The sequence below is a fragment of the Notamacropus eugenii genome, chromosome 1 (assembly GCF_028372415.1).
Source record: "Notamacropus eugenii isolate mMacEug1 chromosome 1, mMacEug1.pri_v2, whole genome shotgun sequence".
NCBI lineage: Eukaryota > Metazoa > Chordata > Mammalia > Diprotodontia > Macropodidae > Notamacropus > Notamacropus eugenii.
Genome location: NC_092872.1, coordinates 708,680,326 through 708,697,542, shown reverse-complemented (window position 1 = coordinate 708,697,542; position 17,217 = coordinate 708,680,326). Strand labels below are relative to the sequence as shown.

The 17,217-nt window shown below is 46.0% G+C and overlaps 2 protein-coding genes and 1 long non-coding RNA gene across 3 annotated transcripts in view; 1 reads left to right on the top strand and 2 right to left on the bottom strand.

Annotated features, from left to right (window-relative positions):
* Positions 1 to 1,133: 1,133 nt before the first annotated feature.
* On the bottom strand, positions 1,134 to 10,143 carry VPS4A (vacuolar protein sorting 4 homolog A). The gene is made up of 11 exons (XM_072636436.1): positions 9,903 to 10,143; positions 7,940 to 8,051; positions 7,693 to 7,840; positions 6,701 to 6,762; positions 6,499 to 6,618; positions 5,935 to 6,091; positions 5,600 to 5,748; positions 4,542 to 4,623; positions 3,710 to 3,929; positions 2,516 to 2,656; positions 1,134 to 2,004 (listed from the first exon to the last, which is right to left on the bottom strand). The coding sequence occupies exons 1-11, from the start codon at positions 9,921 to 9,923 to the stop codon at positions 1,903 to 1,905; spliced, it is 1,314 nt and encodes a 437-aa protein (XP_072492537.1). The 5' UTR covers positions 9,924 to 10,143; the 3' UTR covers positions 1,134 to 1,902.
* Positions 10,133 to 17,217, top strand: part of LOC140521428 (uncharacterized) — a 34,048-nt gene continuing 26,963 nt past the window's right edge. Inside the window, exon 1 of the long non-coding RNA XR_011972928.1 lies at positions 10,133 to 10,381. This is a non-coding gene — a long non-coding RNA (uncharacterized lncRNA). The remainder of the gene's footprint in view (positions 10,382 to 17,217) is intronic.
* The window catches only part of SNTB2 (syntrophin beta 2), a 116,211-nt gene continuing 110,414 nt past the window's right edge, over positions 11,421 to 17,217 (bottom strand). Inside the window, exon 7 of the mRNA XM_072636435.1 lies at positions 11,421 to 17,217. This exon is cut by the window's right edge and continues 2,208 nt beyond it. The gene's annotated coding sequence lies outside the window, so the exon portion shown is untranslated.

Sequence of the window (17,217 nt, the reverse complement as noted above, 5' to 3'; positions counted from 1 at the left end):
TGCCACTAGTTCTAAGTCAAAACCAGAAGGAATCTTTTGACCTAAGAAAGCTACAGTAGGTGGTGACATAAGGAGAAAACTATGGAAAAGATTTGGAAATGTAGCAACAGAGATGCAGGCAGTGGAGAGGTCTACAGACCCATCAATTGTCTCAGTATTTACAAAAGCAAACTGGCAGTGAGAACCTATGACACTGAACACAACTGAAATCTGCCTCATAAGGTTGTAATGGCTGTCTTTTCAGGAGCCACTCTGTGCCAGACACACTCTAGCTCTAGTTAAAAAGATTTATCAGAAAGCCATTTAAAGAGTTAAATGTTTAGTTGATAACTGTCAAGATTATTCCCCTACAAAGATAGAATCAGGGCTAAATTTGACCTTAGAAGCCATCTAAGAGTCAAGCCAGGATTAAGAACTCCCTCTAACTAACAAATACGTGTTAATAGTAACAAATTAATTTTATTACTCATAATAAAGATAACATCAATAGATAAATTATAAATATGTACGAATAAATATTTGTTAAGCTGTTTAATCCTTCTTAAATGAGGATGAATCTGCGACTTTGGAAGGCAGCCTTTTCCAGTTTTTAGATAGCCCTGACAAAAAAAAAAAAGATTCTGTTTCTCATCCACCGTCTTGTTTTTGCCCAATGGAACCAGAGAGATCTAAATTGGCTCTTTACCCCAAAAAGATATCCTAGCCACTGAAGGGGTTAATATTTGTGACAATCTCCTTTTTCGATTATTCAGATTTTTAAATGTATGATGAGAAATATCAAGAGACTAGAAAAAGACACCTTACCTTCTAAGACAGCCCAGACAATCCCTGTAAATAAAACCCCAAACACACTAATGCCAGATGACATGCTCCTGGAGTCTTCTGGCTAGAGGCACCTCAGTCCAAGAATACTAAAAACAACCTAAAAAACCAAATTTGAGAATAGCAGATGCTGAAGAATGATTATTCCTTCTGAGGCTAGAATGAGCCTCCTAATATTGATCCCAATGACTCCCACCCTTACCATCTGTTTGGTAAAGAATCATTTACTCAGCAGTTTATTTGCTGGTGGTAAAAGACAGCTTACCAGGAGCTTCAGGGAAGCGCTAGAGACACGAGATCACTCAGGCGGCTCAGGAGGGGAAAAAGGTTTATTAGGCCATTTCCAGGAGAGGGACTCTTAAGTGCAGCAACACTGTTCTGTTCCCACAGGCAGAAGGAGGAAAAGGCAGCTGTGAAAAATGGGCCAACAGTCTTCACTACAGACCTAATTCCTTTTGACTTGAATAGCTTTTCATTTGCAGAAGTCATCTCCTCCTCCTGCACAGAAGAAACAAGTCCGTGTATACCTAGCCTCAAAGTGACACCGGCAAGGTTCCTGACGATCTTAGGAAATATTTAGGATGAGGAGCCAAAGGGCTTCAGATGGCCTTTTCTCAAGAACTAGGACACGGCTATAAAGAGAAAGGAGGAGGAAAGGGCTGGCTGAGCTGACCACTACAGGAATGGGATTGTTCCACTCCCTGAAGCTTTCGGGTGATTTTATTTTTATTTATAAACAAGACAAAAATCCAAGCAGCATTAATTTAGAATAATTACAAAAAAAAAGTTAAAAAAACAGAAGACAAGGGAGAGTCAGGAAAAGGAGTAGTGAGCATTTGGAAAGGAGGAAACATGTAGAACCCAGGCTCCATCATGTACCAGCTGTGCTCCAGTCTCTGAGGCAGTAGGAGAAGCCCATCCTCCTTGCTTCCCAGCTGGTCACCAGACAGCAAAGTGGATTCTGTTGTGACTCTGGGATTAGCCACATGGGGCACTGTCTGGCTGTTGGCATGGGGAGAGGAAGTGCTATGGACTTCCCCTGGTCAACCTCCCCCCTCGTCATCACCCCAACAGAAGCTTTTAACCTTCCTGTCCAAAGTCCTCTGAGAATTTCTTCACTTTTAGAAGGTCTTCTGCATTGACAGTGGGTCGGGTAGTTGCCAGAGACCGAAGCATGTCCGACTGCAAAGAAGAGAGAATTAGAACCAGGGCCCAAGCTGGAGAGGCCCTTCTGCCCCAGCTGCCATCTTTTATATTGAGAATTTTCCCAGAATTGAGTGAACTGGAGTTGTACACTGGGGTGGGAGGGTGTCTCACCTTATACCTTCATATTGTTATGAAGTTACTAACGGATTCAGCCATAATATGCCATATACCTGCTTGAGAGAAAATGGCATGGTAGGCAGTACTAAACCTAGAAAATCAAGCTGACAGATATTTTATTGAATACCTACTGTATGCAAAGGGAAACCCCTCATCTCAAATGGAATCATTTGTACAAACTTCTGATGCTAAATAAAGTGAGGGGAAACTGCACTGTCTGTCTCTCCACAGTGAGACCTTTGCTTGTGTAAGCTAGAGGACTGTGGGGCTCACACCACCACAGGTGGTTCTGTGTTTAGAAGAGGGCACAGTTATTTAGGAGCAGTGAAGTGAGGAAGTTCTTTGTACTCTGGCCATCCCATCTATTTACCATGCACACCACAGGCTCCAACAGTTTGTCACTGGGTACATCCATCCAAGTCATCTCAATGGCTCCAGGGTCTCCTGGAGAGCAGGGGGTCAGAAGGTCATCTATCATGACTCCAGGGTTGGTGCGAGAAGGGCCCCGAACCTGGAACCAAACCAGAGACATAAGGGGCCCACATCTACCAGCTCATCAAGACTTACTCTTCTGTAGATTCTGACTAGGCAGAGTAAAAATTATTCTCTGAGGAATATTTTGGGTCTGGAAGATGCTAAACAAGAATTCTAAGATAATATTAGTTGTGTATGACATCGCTAAGCTTATCAAGTCATCCAGGGACGTCAAATTCATGTGAAAACTATGCTACCTAAGATAGCTTTTAAGTCCAGAAGCAGACACTGAGGAATCTACAAGCTAATCGTTAGGTTAGGAGTTCGCACAGCATAGTGGAAAAAAATCTCAGGCTTGGAATCCAGAAGGGTCCAAATACAGCTTCTCAGTTCGATTAGATAGGTGAGCCTCAGTAAATCATTTAACCTCTCTATTCATTACAAGTAACTCCCTAGCTTACCTTTTAAAAAAGTTTCTTAAATTTTTTAAAAAATTAGTGAATATCCCTATTTTGTCCTTCCAGCTGCCCCCCAATGAAAAAGAAAATCTCTGTAACAAATAGTTGCACAGTGGGCAAAATGAATTCCTACTGTCTGTGTCCAAAACCTGTCTCCCTGTACAACCAAGCCCACTCCCCACCTCTGTTCACAGTGCACTCCCTGAATGATCTCATGGGGCAAAGATGGCTGGGGTAACTCTCAGGTGGTAATACCACTACTCTCTTACTCCTAAATCTTCACTCCCTTTTTTCATACCCACCTCCTTCATCTCAGCCCACCAAAACCCACTCCTGAAGACGCTCCATCTGGTATTTTCCCCTAACCAATCACTGTGCTCCCAGCATGTTTCTTAAAATGACAAGGACCTGAAATTCAAGCCCCCCCCTCCCCCCCAAAATTCAACCCCATCTCCAACATGGTTCTGTCCACGGACCTGAAGAGGGGGACATCAGACACACACTCTACTCTCCTTTAAGAACAGGAATACACCACAAGAAGCCAGAATGTACAAAAAAGGAAGCCTATAACACTTGCCTGGTACAGTTCATGCCCTCCTCCCACTGTCATGGTGCACAGCTCACTTTCTTACCTTTTTGAAGTGTGTTGCTGACTGCACTTTTCGCACAGGCTGCATGAGAGAATCCCGCACGATGATGCTGATGTCTGCCCCTGAATAGCCATCAGTCTTCCGGGCTAGCTCAAGGATATTGGCCTCCGTGAGACTATGTGGGGTGTTCCCAAGATGCAGCCGGAACATCTGGGTCCGGGCTGCTTCCTCAGGCAGTGGGATGTAAATTCGTTTTTCAAACCTAGAGCCAAATGCAAAGGAATAGGTGCTACAGAGGTTTAGAGAAGTATGGAGGTTCCATCCAAAGTCTCCCCAACTCCTTCCACTGAAATACCAGCATAACAGGACTGGCCATTCGAGGCCACCAGTGCCACAGTGACATTACTCACTATCTCCAACAAAAGTATATAAGTGACATTAGCCCAAGGGAACTTATGTGGAGAGGTAGGCAGAAAGGAGAATGACTGATTGAATGTATTCATTCTGAAGGAAAGAACACAAATGAATTATCCTGTAGCACAGGAGTTCTGAAGCTAGGCCATGAATCAATTTCAAGGCCCCCATGGATTGGTTCTCTTAGTGTTACGGTCACTACATTGCAATATAATTGCATTCCTTTGTAATCCTACGTATTTTATTTTCTGCATTTAAAGCATGATTCTGAGAAGCTCTTCAGCTCCCGGACACAACACATCTGAGGGATTCTGAGGTGTAACCTCCCCCAAATCAAACCCAGAGAAATTGTGAGTGAACCAAGCAGGTTATGACCAGAGTCAAAGGTGGCTGAGTAACGTATAGCTGACAATCGGATGGAGAATGCTTAGCAGCTGGTAGATGGGTGACTCCTACTCACCTCCTCCTAATGGCTGAATCCAAGACCCATGGGATATTTGTGGCACCCAGGACCAAGGTGCCATCATTGTTGTTCCCAACCCCTGTGGAAAGAAGGAAAATAAGAAGCTGACCATGATGACATGACCATCACTAGCCACAGCCTCTGAGGGCTTTGTGCTGGAGCCGAGCACCCTCACCCCCTAAAGTGACAACAGGTTCATCTGGGGTTGTAGGAGGAGAAGCAAAAAGTACATCAGCTAGAGTTAGTCGGCTTCTCAGAGGGGACAAAGCAAGCACAACTGGGCTTTGTCAGGGTGACAGCCACAGTCAAGAGTTCCAGAGCTCCTTCAAAGTACTGGTGACTTTACCCAGGGCTACTTAAAGAAGGCTAAGGAGTGGACAGAAGGGAGGGAGGAGAATGGAATAAAAAGAGGCCTGGACAGGGAATTAAGAGACCTGTGTTAAATCCTATTTACATTTCTTTAAAAATAAAATTAAAACGAGGAAATCCCCAAAGCTTTGATGGCTCTGGGAGGCCCATGTGTTTCTAAAAAACCAGCAGTTTCCACCCAGTTCTTCATCAGGTCATGGCTGATGGGTATCGGCGTCCCCATGAACCAGGGTGCCTTGCTACAGGCCAAACATCAAGTCCCAAATTCTCCTCAATGTTAGCGCCAGCTGGCACCCTGGTATGGGTAGACCCTGAACACCAGCACAGGAGCTGGATATCTTTCTGTGTGGGGTGCCCCAGCAGAATGTCCATCCGTCTTCCACCAGAAGCTCTGCTTGTGGCAGATTCAGCAGCTTTTTTGTTGGCAGGCCTGGCCATGCATTTCTGCTCACATCTGCTGGACAGGCCCTCTGTCCCACGGCTGTCCAGGAGGGGCGAGTGTGTTCGGTGTGAAGATTCTAAGAAGTGAAGGCCAAGGAGTAGAGACGCAAAGGAGGTAGGGTGGGCTGGCTCTGGCTCTACAGTTCTGGGCAGTCCCTTTCCCCCCATCCCCAGGACCTCAATGTCCTCCCCTGTAAAATAAAGGCAGCACTTGCAGTGACCTCCAGGCTCCTTTCAGCACTCACCCTGCATCTGGACTAAGAACTCTGTCTTGATCCTCCGAGCAGCCTCACTCTCATTCTCATTCCGAGATCCACAGAGGGAATCTACCTCATCGATGAAGATGATGGAGGGTTTGTGCTGCCTGGCCAGCTCAAACAGGTTTTTGACAAGCCTGTGATGAAAAGCCAGAATATGACTGCCCTTATTCACCCCAACCCTCTCCACCCCTATATGGCTTCTGGGGATGTGTCAGCAAGCAGGACAGGGGGGACTATGTTCTCTCAAAGGGAGGGCTTGCTCTGTGCCATTTTCACTGGCTCCAGAGCTTGGAGGGAATGTGGCCTGACTGCCGACTTACTTCTCACTCTCCCCCAGCCATTTGGACATCAGATCTGAGGAGGACACAGAGAAAAAGGTGGAGTTGTTGGCTTCTGTTGCCACAGCCTTTGCCAGGTAAGATTTCCCTGTGCCAGGAGGTCCAAAGAGTAGGATCCCTCTCCAGGGGGTACGCTTGCCTACAGGAAGAAACAAAAAACTGGTGGATGAGCAGCAAAGGATTCTGGACTCAGAGGATCAAGGGAGCTAACACTGAAGTTGGGCCCTTTTGTCCTGTCCATATATGGCCTGACCATCTTAAATGAACCCTGACCATCTCTAGCTCACTTAGTGACACAAGCCTACTGACAATGTTCTTGTGGGTGAGCTGGACCAAAAGTCAGCTAACAAGTCAAGTGGGATTGGCATCTTCCTCACCGAGGTGGTAGGGGATGGGGAACACCAGGCCACAAGGGCCCTAACTGCTCAGCAGGCTCTAATCCTGTGTCCTCATTCTAACTAAAAAGAATGGGAAATAGTTTTCACCTCTTCTTGGTAGCTTTCAACTTTATTTTTGATATTTGGACTGAATCAGTTCAGCTCTCACCTGTGAACAAGTGTGGGAACTTGATTGGCAGGATGACGGCCTCTTTAAGCGCTTCCTTGGCTCCCTCCAGGCCGGCCACATCACTCCACCGAATGTTGGGCTTCTCCATGACAATGGCCCCTGTAACAAGGAGGCAGAGGGGCCCTAAGGAGGGGCCCCACAGCAGCCCCAAGGGTGACCTCGGCAGCCTCATGCAACTTACCCATCAGCTGTTCTTGCAGCTTCTTTTTCTCTGGATTTTCTCCTTCGCTGTCGCTGTCGCTTCTGTGGAAATGAAACAGGCAGTCACAAGCTGATGCTTTATGTTGGCAGCAGCAAGGTCCAGCGCCTGCCCGCTGGTGTGCAAGAGAAGGGACAGAGACGTCTGCTGGCGATGCCGTGAGTGGCTTTGACAGGGGCGCCCACCCACTAAAGGCCCATAGGAAAGGCACCCAATCCATCCTCATAACAAGTAGAAGCTGGTTTGTAAAATCAATATGCTATTGTTAAGTGCAGCTCTTCAGGGCACAAAATAATGATAACCAGCATTTACACAAAGCTCTAACTTTACTTACATACACTATATCATGTAAACATCACAAAAGCCCTGGGGAATAGGTAATGCAGGACTATTATCCCCATTTTACAGATGAGGAGACAAGCACAGCATTAGCTGGTCAGCCTCAGTGACACAGTAAATACCAGAGGTCTTCCTGACACAAACCCAGCATTCTATCCACTACCCATGCTGCCCCTTCTGACTTTTAGCATCCCCCAAATCCTCTAAGAGAGCAGGCTCTCCCTATCCATGTACAACTGTCACTATGGAGGAATAAACTAAACACTGTTGCAAAATCTTGTCCTCCTGGAAGAAGGGTCTGTTCCCAGGAGCCTTCCTGTCCTCCAGGAAAGGCCTTCCATTCCAGGCAGCCACCCTTTCAAATCATGTCTCCTCCTGATGACATGCTCTCTACAAGCACATTTCTGTCCCTGGGACACCACCTGCAAGCTTCTCTTGCTGTGGTCGGTGAAATTTCAGTTGGAATTCAAGAGCCAGGAACTCCATAAGTTCAGGTTATTTTTATTAGGTCACTTAAACTAATTTATTTATCTAATTTCATTAGATGGCCACACCAAAAAGGGATGTCTGCCCTTGGGAACTCTGGGGATTCTCTCGGCCACACTGATTCGGCCCCTCTGGGCTGAGACACTCACCCCTTGCTGTCATTTGGAGCCTCTTTTACTGGCTTTTTGCTTTGCTTGTCTTTATTCCGTAAGTAATCTTTCAGCTTCTCGGCCCGGTCCAGGTACTGCATACACTTTCCCCGAATGCTCTCCTTCGCTTTATCACTGTGTGCCTCATCTATAAAAGGGCCACCCAAGAAAAGGCCTATTTAGCCTCGGAGGTCACCTCCTTTTCCTCCACCTGCCCACAGCAGCTCAGGACCCCGCCCTGACTCACATTTGATTGCATGTAGGAAATACTCCACAGCGTGTTGGTAGAGCCGCAGTGCCTCTTCATAGTTCTTGGCTTTGTCCTCCTCTGTCGCCTTTGTCACCAGATCAATGGCCTTCTGGAAAGACGACATGACACAGGGCTCCCAAACAGATCCTGAAAACACTCAGTCACAAGCAGCAGGAAGACACTGGAGCCAATGAGCTCAGTCATTTGTCTTAGGCCAGGAGAGCCAACCACTTCCCAGCCATCAAATAGAAAGGCTTTAAAAGGAGGCATTAAAAGATAGTCATCCCTTCTCCACAATAACCACACACTTAACAGGGATTTCATACTCACTCTCCTCTCTGGATTCCAGCAGGAGGAAACCTGAGCTAATGTCCCAGACTAGAGTTACAAAAGGATGGAGAAGTCACTCTGTTGTTAGTGGGACATTTGATTCTACTCCAAAAAGAAAGTGGCCACCAACAGAAGATCTGGGACTCTACTGACCCTCTACTACCACTAAGTAGTTTAGAATGAAGACCAGAAATCACACTGTTTCCAGAATCAAATGGTGGAAGATGCTCTGAGATTCAGAGAAGCACCGTGCCCACTTCTATGCCTCACTGTGTGGATTTCAAGAGAACTTTGTTCAGTTCTGTTGCTCCACTGAATTGGCTTCCTTTGGTTAGAGAGGAGGAGGAGGATATTCCTGAGACCCTACATTAAGTGTGGGAAATTTCAATGATTGAGAACACAAGGAGGGTCTTTCTCTCTGAAAGACACACGTGCTGACAGTCAAATCGAATCATACGATACACAATTTTTGCAGACTAGTTACCCTCCCCAGCCCTCCTCCCCCCAAGTGGGATTTTAAAGGATGAAGTATCTTTATTCTAGTTATAGAAACTCATGATTTCATCCTTTGGAAGGAACAGAAAGCATTTAGCAGAAATACAACTGGTAACTAAAACCCCATCTCTGATGAAGTGACAGATCTCCTGGTCCATCACCTCTGGGACTAAGGCATTGTCAAATGTCAGAGATTCTTCCACCAGAAAAACAGACATTTCCAGGCAATGTGACAGCTGAAGAGATCCGTTCTGGTTAATGACAACCAATCTAAGAGCTTTAAAAGCCAGGAGAGCACGGGTTCGCTATCGTTAGGGCTTTAGTCTTCTCTTGGAGCACACTTGGAGGGCAGCATGAGCCTCAAAGACAAAGTCCTGGCACCTTCTGGACCCCCTAACCAGGGCACACTAACGCCCCAAGCCTGGCTGCTCCAAGGGTCAGACGCAGAATGATGTCTGCGGTGGAAGGAGCTGCCCGCGCTCACAGCCCCCCTGTCAGCCCGTCAGTCCGTCTGTCCGACTGTCCAGGGCTAAATGGAAGTAGGTCAGGTACCGAAGTTTCAGGACGGAAATGTTATGGAGCAGAGAAGAGCCCGCCAGCGTACGAACCCGCCTCCCCCTCGGTGTCTCCGGATAAAGACGCGGCTCCGAAGGCGGGGGAGACCACACCGGCCGGCGGAGGAGGGCCGGAGGGGGGAAGGGCGGCCAGCTGCCGCGGGGCACGCTCCAAGGGGCCTTGGCTCCCATCCTGGCCCTCCCGCCATTCCCGGGATGACCTTGGGGCGGGTCGCTTCCCTCCCGCGGGCCTCAGTTTCCCCATCGGTAAAACGACGGAACCGGCTCGGCTGCAGCCGGCGCCCGCAGGGGGGCGCAGCACCTGCCGGGCTCCCGCGGGTGGGTGGAGGGCGGGGGCTCACCGCCCACCACGGGAGGGTCGGGCCGTGCCCAGGGCGGCCTCAGTTTCCCCAGCGGCGGGCCCCGAGCATGCAGGGGCTGAGGGCCGGGGCCCATCCTCCTCGCTGGCGCCGGGCGGGCCGGGCGGACCGGGCCAGAGGCCTCCCGGGCGGCCTCGGCTCGGCCCCGGCCCGGCCGGCCTCCCGCCGCGGCCTCCCCCGCCAGGCCCTCGAGGCCGGTACCTGGAGAGTTGAAGTTGTCATTTCATCTCCCGGGCGGCCCCGGCAGCCCGCGGCTCTGGTTCCGGCCTCAGTGCGGGCCCCTGCGGGAGGCCGAGGACGCTGGGTCCAGGACGGGCCGACAGGCGGAAGGGGACGCGCAGCGGGCGGGGCCCCGGCTGGGCGGCCTCGGCTCCGCTCGACTCCGAACTCTCCGCGAGCGAGCGAGCGAGAGGGAGAGAGCCAGCGAGAGGACGGCGAGCGCGGCCTAGAGCGGCCCGGCACCGGCTCCGCGGTCGCCCCCTGGCGGCCGCAGCCGAGAGCTGCAACCTCGGAGCCATCCCCGCCCCCCATTCCCCGAGCGAGCGGCCACGCGCGGCGGGGCAGGTAGACCGGGGATCCCAGGCAAGCGGAGCGGCGGCATGGAGCCAGCGCGAGCGCGGTAATGATGACGACTGCCCGGGTGGCTGGAACGCAGAGCCTGCGGATGGGGGCAGTAGAAGGTAAGGCTGGAAAGGGAGGTGGAGAGCCTGGAAGGCCGGGCAGCCCCTCCTGGGGCAGTTGTAAGGTAGGACACAGCCCTGCGGCGCCCGGCGGGCACGGAGCTTCACTGAGTAAAACCCAAGGTTCATTTCCTCCCTTTGTCTTTAAGCTTAAAACTGCCCCAGGACTTCGGAACCCCTGGTACCGGCGCGCAGCGGGAGGGCCGGGGGGGCACGGGCACGCGGGGCCGCCTGCCCCTCCTGCTCGGGCACCTCTGCTGGTGACACGTCTCCGAGCCTCGGCCCCTGAGTGCCTGAGGGAGGGGGGCCGGGCCCCGGCCGGGCGGGAGGGTTCGCCCGCTCCCGTAGCCCCTCGGTGTCTGAGGACCAAGGGAGGGCCGCTTCGCAGGCGGAGTCGCTCAGGTGTGCCCGGGCAGGTGCCACGGATGCCAGTGCGCGCTGGGTGTGAGCCCAGGCCTGGCTGGCAGCGGGCTGTCAAGGAGCGCTCTTACGGGGGTCCTGCTTACTGGATGTCCCCTCATTTTCTGATTCTGCGACATCATTGTACGCACCAGGCTTCTTACCGCATTTAGCAGCTTGATTGCCGAACACTTGCCTCGTTAATTCTTGTTAATTGTTAATTATAACAAACTCGGGCTTTCGCTAAGAGTCCGGCGCATTTCTCAAGCGCGCATCCCCGGACGATGAGAAGAAACAGGCCGGGATTAAAAGTTGTTGAGGATCATGTTCAAAGGAAACGACTGACACTTAATGATTTTCAACTATTCTTATTTCTCGATATTATTTCTGAAAAGTAAACCTCCCTTCTCCCCAGTCCCCCCATAATTTGTATGAAAACAGGACCAGATGGATCCAGTGATTTAGCTTCTGTCCTCAGGAAGCCAGCTGTACAACCCAAACCAGAACTCATTAGACCATTAAAATACTACCTGGGAACATGTGGTTGCTCTAAATCTATTTCTAACTGGCATTTGAGGCAGGTGACAATTTGAACAGGTATCTTGTAAGAGGAAACACCGAAGGTAAAAACGAGCACATCTAAAAGGAAAACTTTTTATTATTTACAATATAAAGGTTACAAAGGTGTACATGTACTTATATGTATTGCCCTCAAGTCACACATTTTCATTGTAATGTACAATGCCATAGTTAATATGCAACTCAAGGAAAGTGTTGTCTAAGTATCCGTATTTATAGTGTACATATAAAGCTTTCCTGGGATTGATACATAAGAACACAATACTGCCCTGTTTTACATGAATATTTAGATTTGGTAGCCTAGACCAACCGGAAGATCCAAGATAAGAGGAAAGAAGTTCTCTTTGAATACAAGAAATACTTTTGATTCTTCCTAGCAGTATTATTACAGTCTTCTAAGTCTCAATATTTAAAAATCACCAGGAACAATATGGGGGTGGGATAGGGAGAGGAGAAGAGGGAAAGGAAGGGGGAAGAAAAAAAAGGGGAAGGGGAGCACGAATTTGCACAGATGTTAGTCAAAACAGGCCACGTTGGGAAGTGGTTTTACACGTTATTTCCCCAAATTCCTTGGGTCCATGGTACCAAAAGGAATAGCTGCTGTTTGTCATGCTTTATTCACTGTGTAAACATATACACTGGTGCCATTTATTACAGCAAGTAATTCCAAAATGGCTCTTTCCAAAGGGCAGATTTACCAAGGGAAACAACAGCTATTAGTGAGTGGTGATGCTAAATGGGAAATACAATTTTAAAATATTATCCATACTCCTGCCTTCTAATATGGTAACTGCATAAAGATGAGAAATATAACTGAATCCATTTAAACAAAAAAAAAATGGATAAATGAGATCATGTTTCCCAGGCTATGGATTACAGATACCTAAATATACAGATCCCAATTATATAGAATGGAGAACACCAGGTTCTCCAAGTATGCATCTAATGTAACAAACAAGAAGACATTGAGGCAAAGAACAGTTTTCATGTACAGTTCTAGCACATATGAAAACAAGGGATTAGTTAAGGGCCAATGTGACTTTCATGTGCTATACCAAGAACAGGAATATTTTTTTTCTGAATACACCTGAGGCTCATCCTTTTAAAAACTTGATCAATATTGTGAGGTCAGAGGAAAAACCTATTTTTAACTCAATAAGGCATTTTGTATAGAAAAGGGCTTTGGTTGGATAAAAACTTTTTGATAAATTAAAATTTGTCTTCTCTCTTTTCTCAAGTACTTTCCATGTTCTGGGACCATGTCTCCAGTAGTTGCTTTAAAAAAAAAAAAAAAAAGGATATTTCTCTGAGTTTCCCACTCTTCATTTTGACCAATCACTAGGGAAGCATTTTACTATGCAGATAAGGAGCTATTGAGATGGATGTCAATCTGGGAATTTATGTTAACAGCACCATTTAGAAAAAAGTTGATGGGTGCAACGAAGAGTAATCGTTTTTAATTCTGCTCTATGTAATTAAAAGAATTTCTTCTCTCCCCCCATCTCTTCCATCTTCACAGTTCTTCACTCAGAACAACAGAGCTTGCTTTGTTTGGTCACATCTTAGTTAGGAGATGAAATTCCATAACATGTCACATCAAGCTTTTCCTTTCTTTGTTCAGTGAGAAAGAAAAAACCAATTTATTCTACCTTATAGTTGGAAGAAACACCCCGAAGTCACCTAAGCCAGTCCCTCTCCAAGTCCTGAATCCCTTCTCCAAAATCTTTAAGAGTGGTTCTACTTCTACTCCAAGTCTACCACTGGATGAGAATTCCACTACCTTCCCCCTGAAGCAATTCCTGCAGGTTTTCCCTCCTGAATAATTAATGTAATATGAGATTTCCTTTAAAGTGCTCAGACTATCACCCTCATTTTCATGAAATAGACAGTCTTTTCTCAAAGCCCAAGTATCACTGTGGACCTTTTTGTTCGGTTTGCCAGCATACCCAATCAGTAAAAATGGGAAACCACTTTGGTAAAAATCTGAGATGAAGTCCTTAAAACCTACTGTGGAAGAGAAGGCATGATTTAGTTGGGCATGAACTAGATTTGTCAACAAGTCTGGCTTCTTTTGAAAGCCCCAAAGCACCAAATGCAGCACTGTGAATTGTAGGCACTTCAATGCTTGGTGAATGTTCTTTCTCACTACAGTATAAGCTATATCTAGTTTTAGCCAATACATTTTTAGACAAGTTGAGTTATGCTTAATATGGCACATTACTGGTAACTATGTTCGTCAGACACAAGCGCCAGATGTTGTCTGTAAAAAGGCACATATAACCATGACATGAAAAGCAAGACATTTGGAAAACAAGAAAAAATACTTCAGGTTCAGTCACTGGAGAAGTTCATAAGCCGGGAAGGGCATTGTAGGAGAGATGATCAGATGCTGAAGTTAAATTTCACCAATTCTCAAATAAAACCATCACATCTAAAAACATTCCTTAAAAGCTAAATATGTAAATAACTTGTTATTAAGTATATGGGGTCTCACTTAAAAAATCAGCTTCAAAAGTATCAACTAGGGAGTGTGGTTAGAGACAAATTTGTCAAAAAGACATGGAAAAATTTAGCAGACTTTATAGAAGCCCAGTGAGTCGACACAGTAGCCACTGTGATAACAGCAGCCACAGTATCAGTAACATGGTCTTAGGCTGCACTGGGGGAGGCAGGAGGGCAGAGTAAGGAGGAAAGGCCTACTGCCCCTCCTGTACACTTGCTTCACCAGACTACAGGAGGGCCAGTTAGCTGTGGGGGACATCGATAAAGTGGAGAACATTGGGGAGGATAAGTGGGATGATCAACCTTGAGATTGTGCTAAGAGAAAATCTATGAAGAAACTGAAAAAGTTCAGCCTGGAAAGGAAAAGACTTAAGGGAAACCATACAGCTAACTTTCAATATCTGAAGGGCTTTTGTGTGAAAAGGGGAACAAACAGATTTGTTCTATGTGGCCCCAAACGGAGAACAAAAAACAACAGTTAAGATTTGCAGAGGCAGGTTTCAGCTGGATGTGAGATAAAACCTTCTGACAATTAGGACCCTCCACAGGTGGAGTGGGCTGCCTCAGGGGGCAGTGAGTTCTACCTCACTGAAAGGTTCTTGGGCAAAGACAGAATGACCACTTGTTGGGGGTATTGCAGAGGGGATTCTTGGTCAGGTATGGCCAAGGCTAGATATTGGAGGAACCCTCCAACTCAGATTTTGCAACATGGACACAGACTCACTTGGGATATGCAACCGAACCTACATCACCAGTAGCAAAAGCCAAACTCACCTTTGATGGGAAAGGACTTTAGAGTAGCTACTCTAACACACTCTCTACATAAAACAAATCTCTAAGATTGTTGGACAAGTCACTCAAACTCATGCATCACTTATAAGACCCTTAGAGAATCAAGTGGTTAAGGTGGTAGTGCAATCATTTTAGACATGTTTATCAACCCATAAGTATTCACCAAATATTGGGTAAGAGCCCAGTAATGTGGATTTTTATGAACTGTGTGGTTTAAAAAAATACCAGCATCTTAAACCACCAACTGAAAGTAAAACTTTGATGTACCTAGTTCTCAGTTACCAGGTAAAAGTGATAACTAAAATGGGGGCATCAGATAATGAATTCTTATACTTTCCATACTGGGGTGGGGATGGGGAGACAAATAGGATCTAAATTTAACTGAAAAACACTCCAGACTTCACTGACTGCATGAGGTCTTGCCAAAAAGCAATCTGCAGCAGGGCAGTGGGTCATGTTTAACCTAAAATATAGTTTAAGCAGTGTCTTAAGGTCTAAAGAAGTCCTTATTTTATAGAAATTAGAATTTCTCCGATGCAAGCAGCTTCAGAACCAAAGAGTTTTGGCATTTAACTTTTCATTTAATAATACAGGATTCAGTAGCAACCTTTGGCCTTCCTACTTGACAGATCAACTATAGTTTCATTTAGCATTGGCAGCAACATAAAGTGAATGCTGGACATTTATACTGTTCAGTTTAAATGAATAGTTTATAGCCACCAAAATTAAGACATTAACATAATTCAGCTGAAGTGTCAGAGCTAAGATTAAAAAAAACACAGAGAAAAGTGCCTAAGTCTACACATCTTCCTTGGAGCCTAAAGAATGTTTAACCCTTTAAGCATGTAGGGCTTTGAAGATAATTTGCATAGCAGCTTACAAGGTAGTTTACAAGTAAAAGAAAAACATGAACAGGGACTGTCTCATTTTTGGAAATATACTAATATAACATGCACATAAATTATATCCTAGGATCTGAAGGAGTTTTTTGAGAAAAAAAAATCCATCAGACCTTTCTTCAAATGTAGTTACACCTCCTTGCCAGTGAAAATCACTTAGAGCAAAAGCTATTTTGGGGGGAGAAACATGACCTTATTAATTCTCCACATGGATTTTTAATTAAAAAAACTGAAAAAAACTTATGATTTGGCAACTAAGTGCAAATTTAAATAGTAGGTAAGATTTGCTACTAGCACATACCATTACAGAGTTAATTTAGAGACATGAATAACTAGTAACAGCTTTAGCTATTTGCTATTTAAAAATATAATTTTTAAAAATAGAAATGTAACAAACAAGGAATTCCATAGCTCTACTTCCTGCCTATGCAGTAAGTTTTTGGAATCATAAAGTTATTGAGAGTGCAGATAATATGAACGGATAATGTGAACCAATAAGATATCCCTTGTTTAAAAAGTGCTCAAAGATGGCTTTTGAAGACTTGAATGGCCTTTAGAATAATATTCTGAGTATGTGCACATAGCCAGTATTGACCTCACATTCCTGAGGTCTACTGGGTAGTTACATATAATTACAATTATAATTATTCTAATAAATAACTGCGTAAACATACATGAAAGAAAGATGCTTCTCTATATAATGCTAGATGTCAAACTCATTTGCAGGTTGAGTTCTAGTTTATGATCTTGGAAGGAAAAATTTTCCTTTTACAAAAAGATAGCTGTTCCTACCTTTCCATTTTTTTCTTTATAAGATGTCAAGGTAAGGACAGAGGGAAATGGAAGAAAAAGAGAAAGAAAGGAGGAAATGAGCAGACCCTCTCACCAATCAGTGGCTTATGAACTCAATCACATGAAGGTGGGGGGAAGGTGCGGGAAAGATCTTCAACCCCCACACCGTGGTTGCATAGGAGTTCGAACCAATGTCCAGTGATTCCTTTTAAGCCCAACCATGGAGAGCACCAAGCACTTTCACAAGTTTCCTGATCAAAAATCAGAAGGTACTCAAAAGCCACCGGAGGGTAGTCAGAGGCAGAAAGGCAGCAATGACTTCTTTTCAAACAATCTGCCGTATTTGGTGAGCTTAATTAGAAACCTATATATGCAGGCTGTCCTTTCCTAAAGCATTCCTTTTGTGAGCTAGGGATCTCACCAACCTTACCCTGGTCACCCATGACTGGATGACTCCAAGAGTGTCTAACAGGTGCAGCCTAAAGGCTCCCCAGAGAGGCTGGTGTCTCGTGAGTGGGCTTCCATTCTGTTCCATTTTGTTTCTCTTTCTTGCATGCAAACATCTAATCAAGACCCTTAGGTCTGTGAGGCTTTATGCCTGAGCAGCCCAAACTGGGGGAATGAAATCCACCATTGGATTATAGGTTAGTGAAGGACGGACAAGGGATGGCTTTTTCTTATTCTCACTGACATTTTACCCTGTACAAAATCTTCTTGCAAAGAAGGATGAATAGGGTGGTTTCCAGACATTCCCATGATAATATTTCTTGTTGGCTCAGGCTTTTTTTAAAAAACAAGAATATATAAAAATATCCACAGCAAAGCAGGAATCTAGGGACGTTGTTGGGGAAATTTGAGTCTGCAGAGCTAAAC

Excerpts from the sequence above, each read along its gene's own strand:
- VPS4A (XM_072636436.1), bottom strand. The coding sequence starts at position 9,923 with ATGACAACTTCAACTCTCCAG. Across the intron at positions 3,930-4,541 it reads GATTCAGCCATTAGGAGGAG|GTTTGAAAAACGAATTTACA; the intron begins GTGAGTAGGAGT and ends ATTTGGCTCTAG. Across the intron at positions 2,005-2,515 it reads TGGAGCCTGTGGTGTGCATG|TCGGACATGCTTCGGTCTCT; the intron begins GTAAATAGATGG and ends TCTTCTTTGCAG.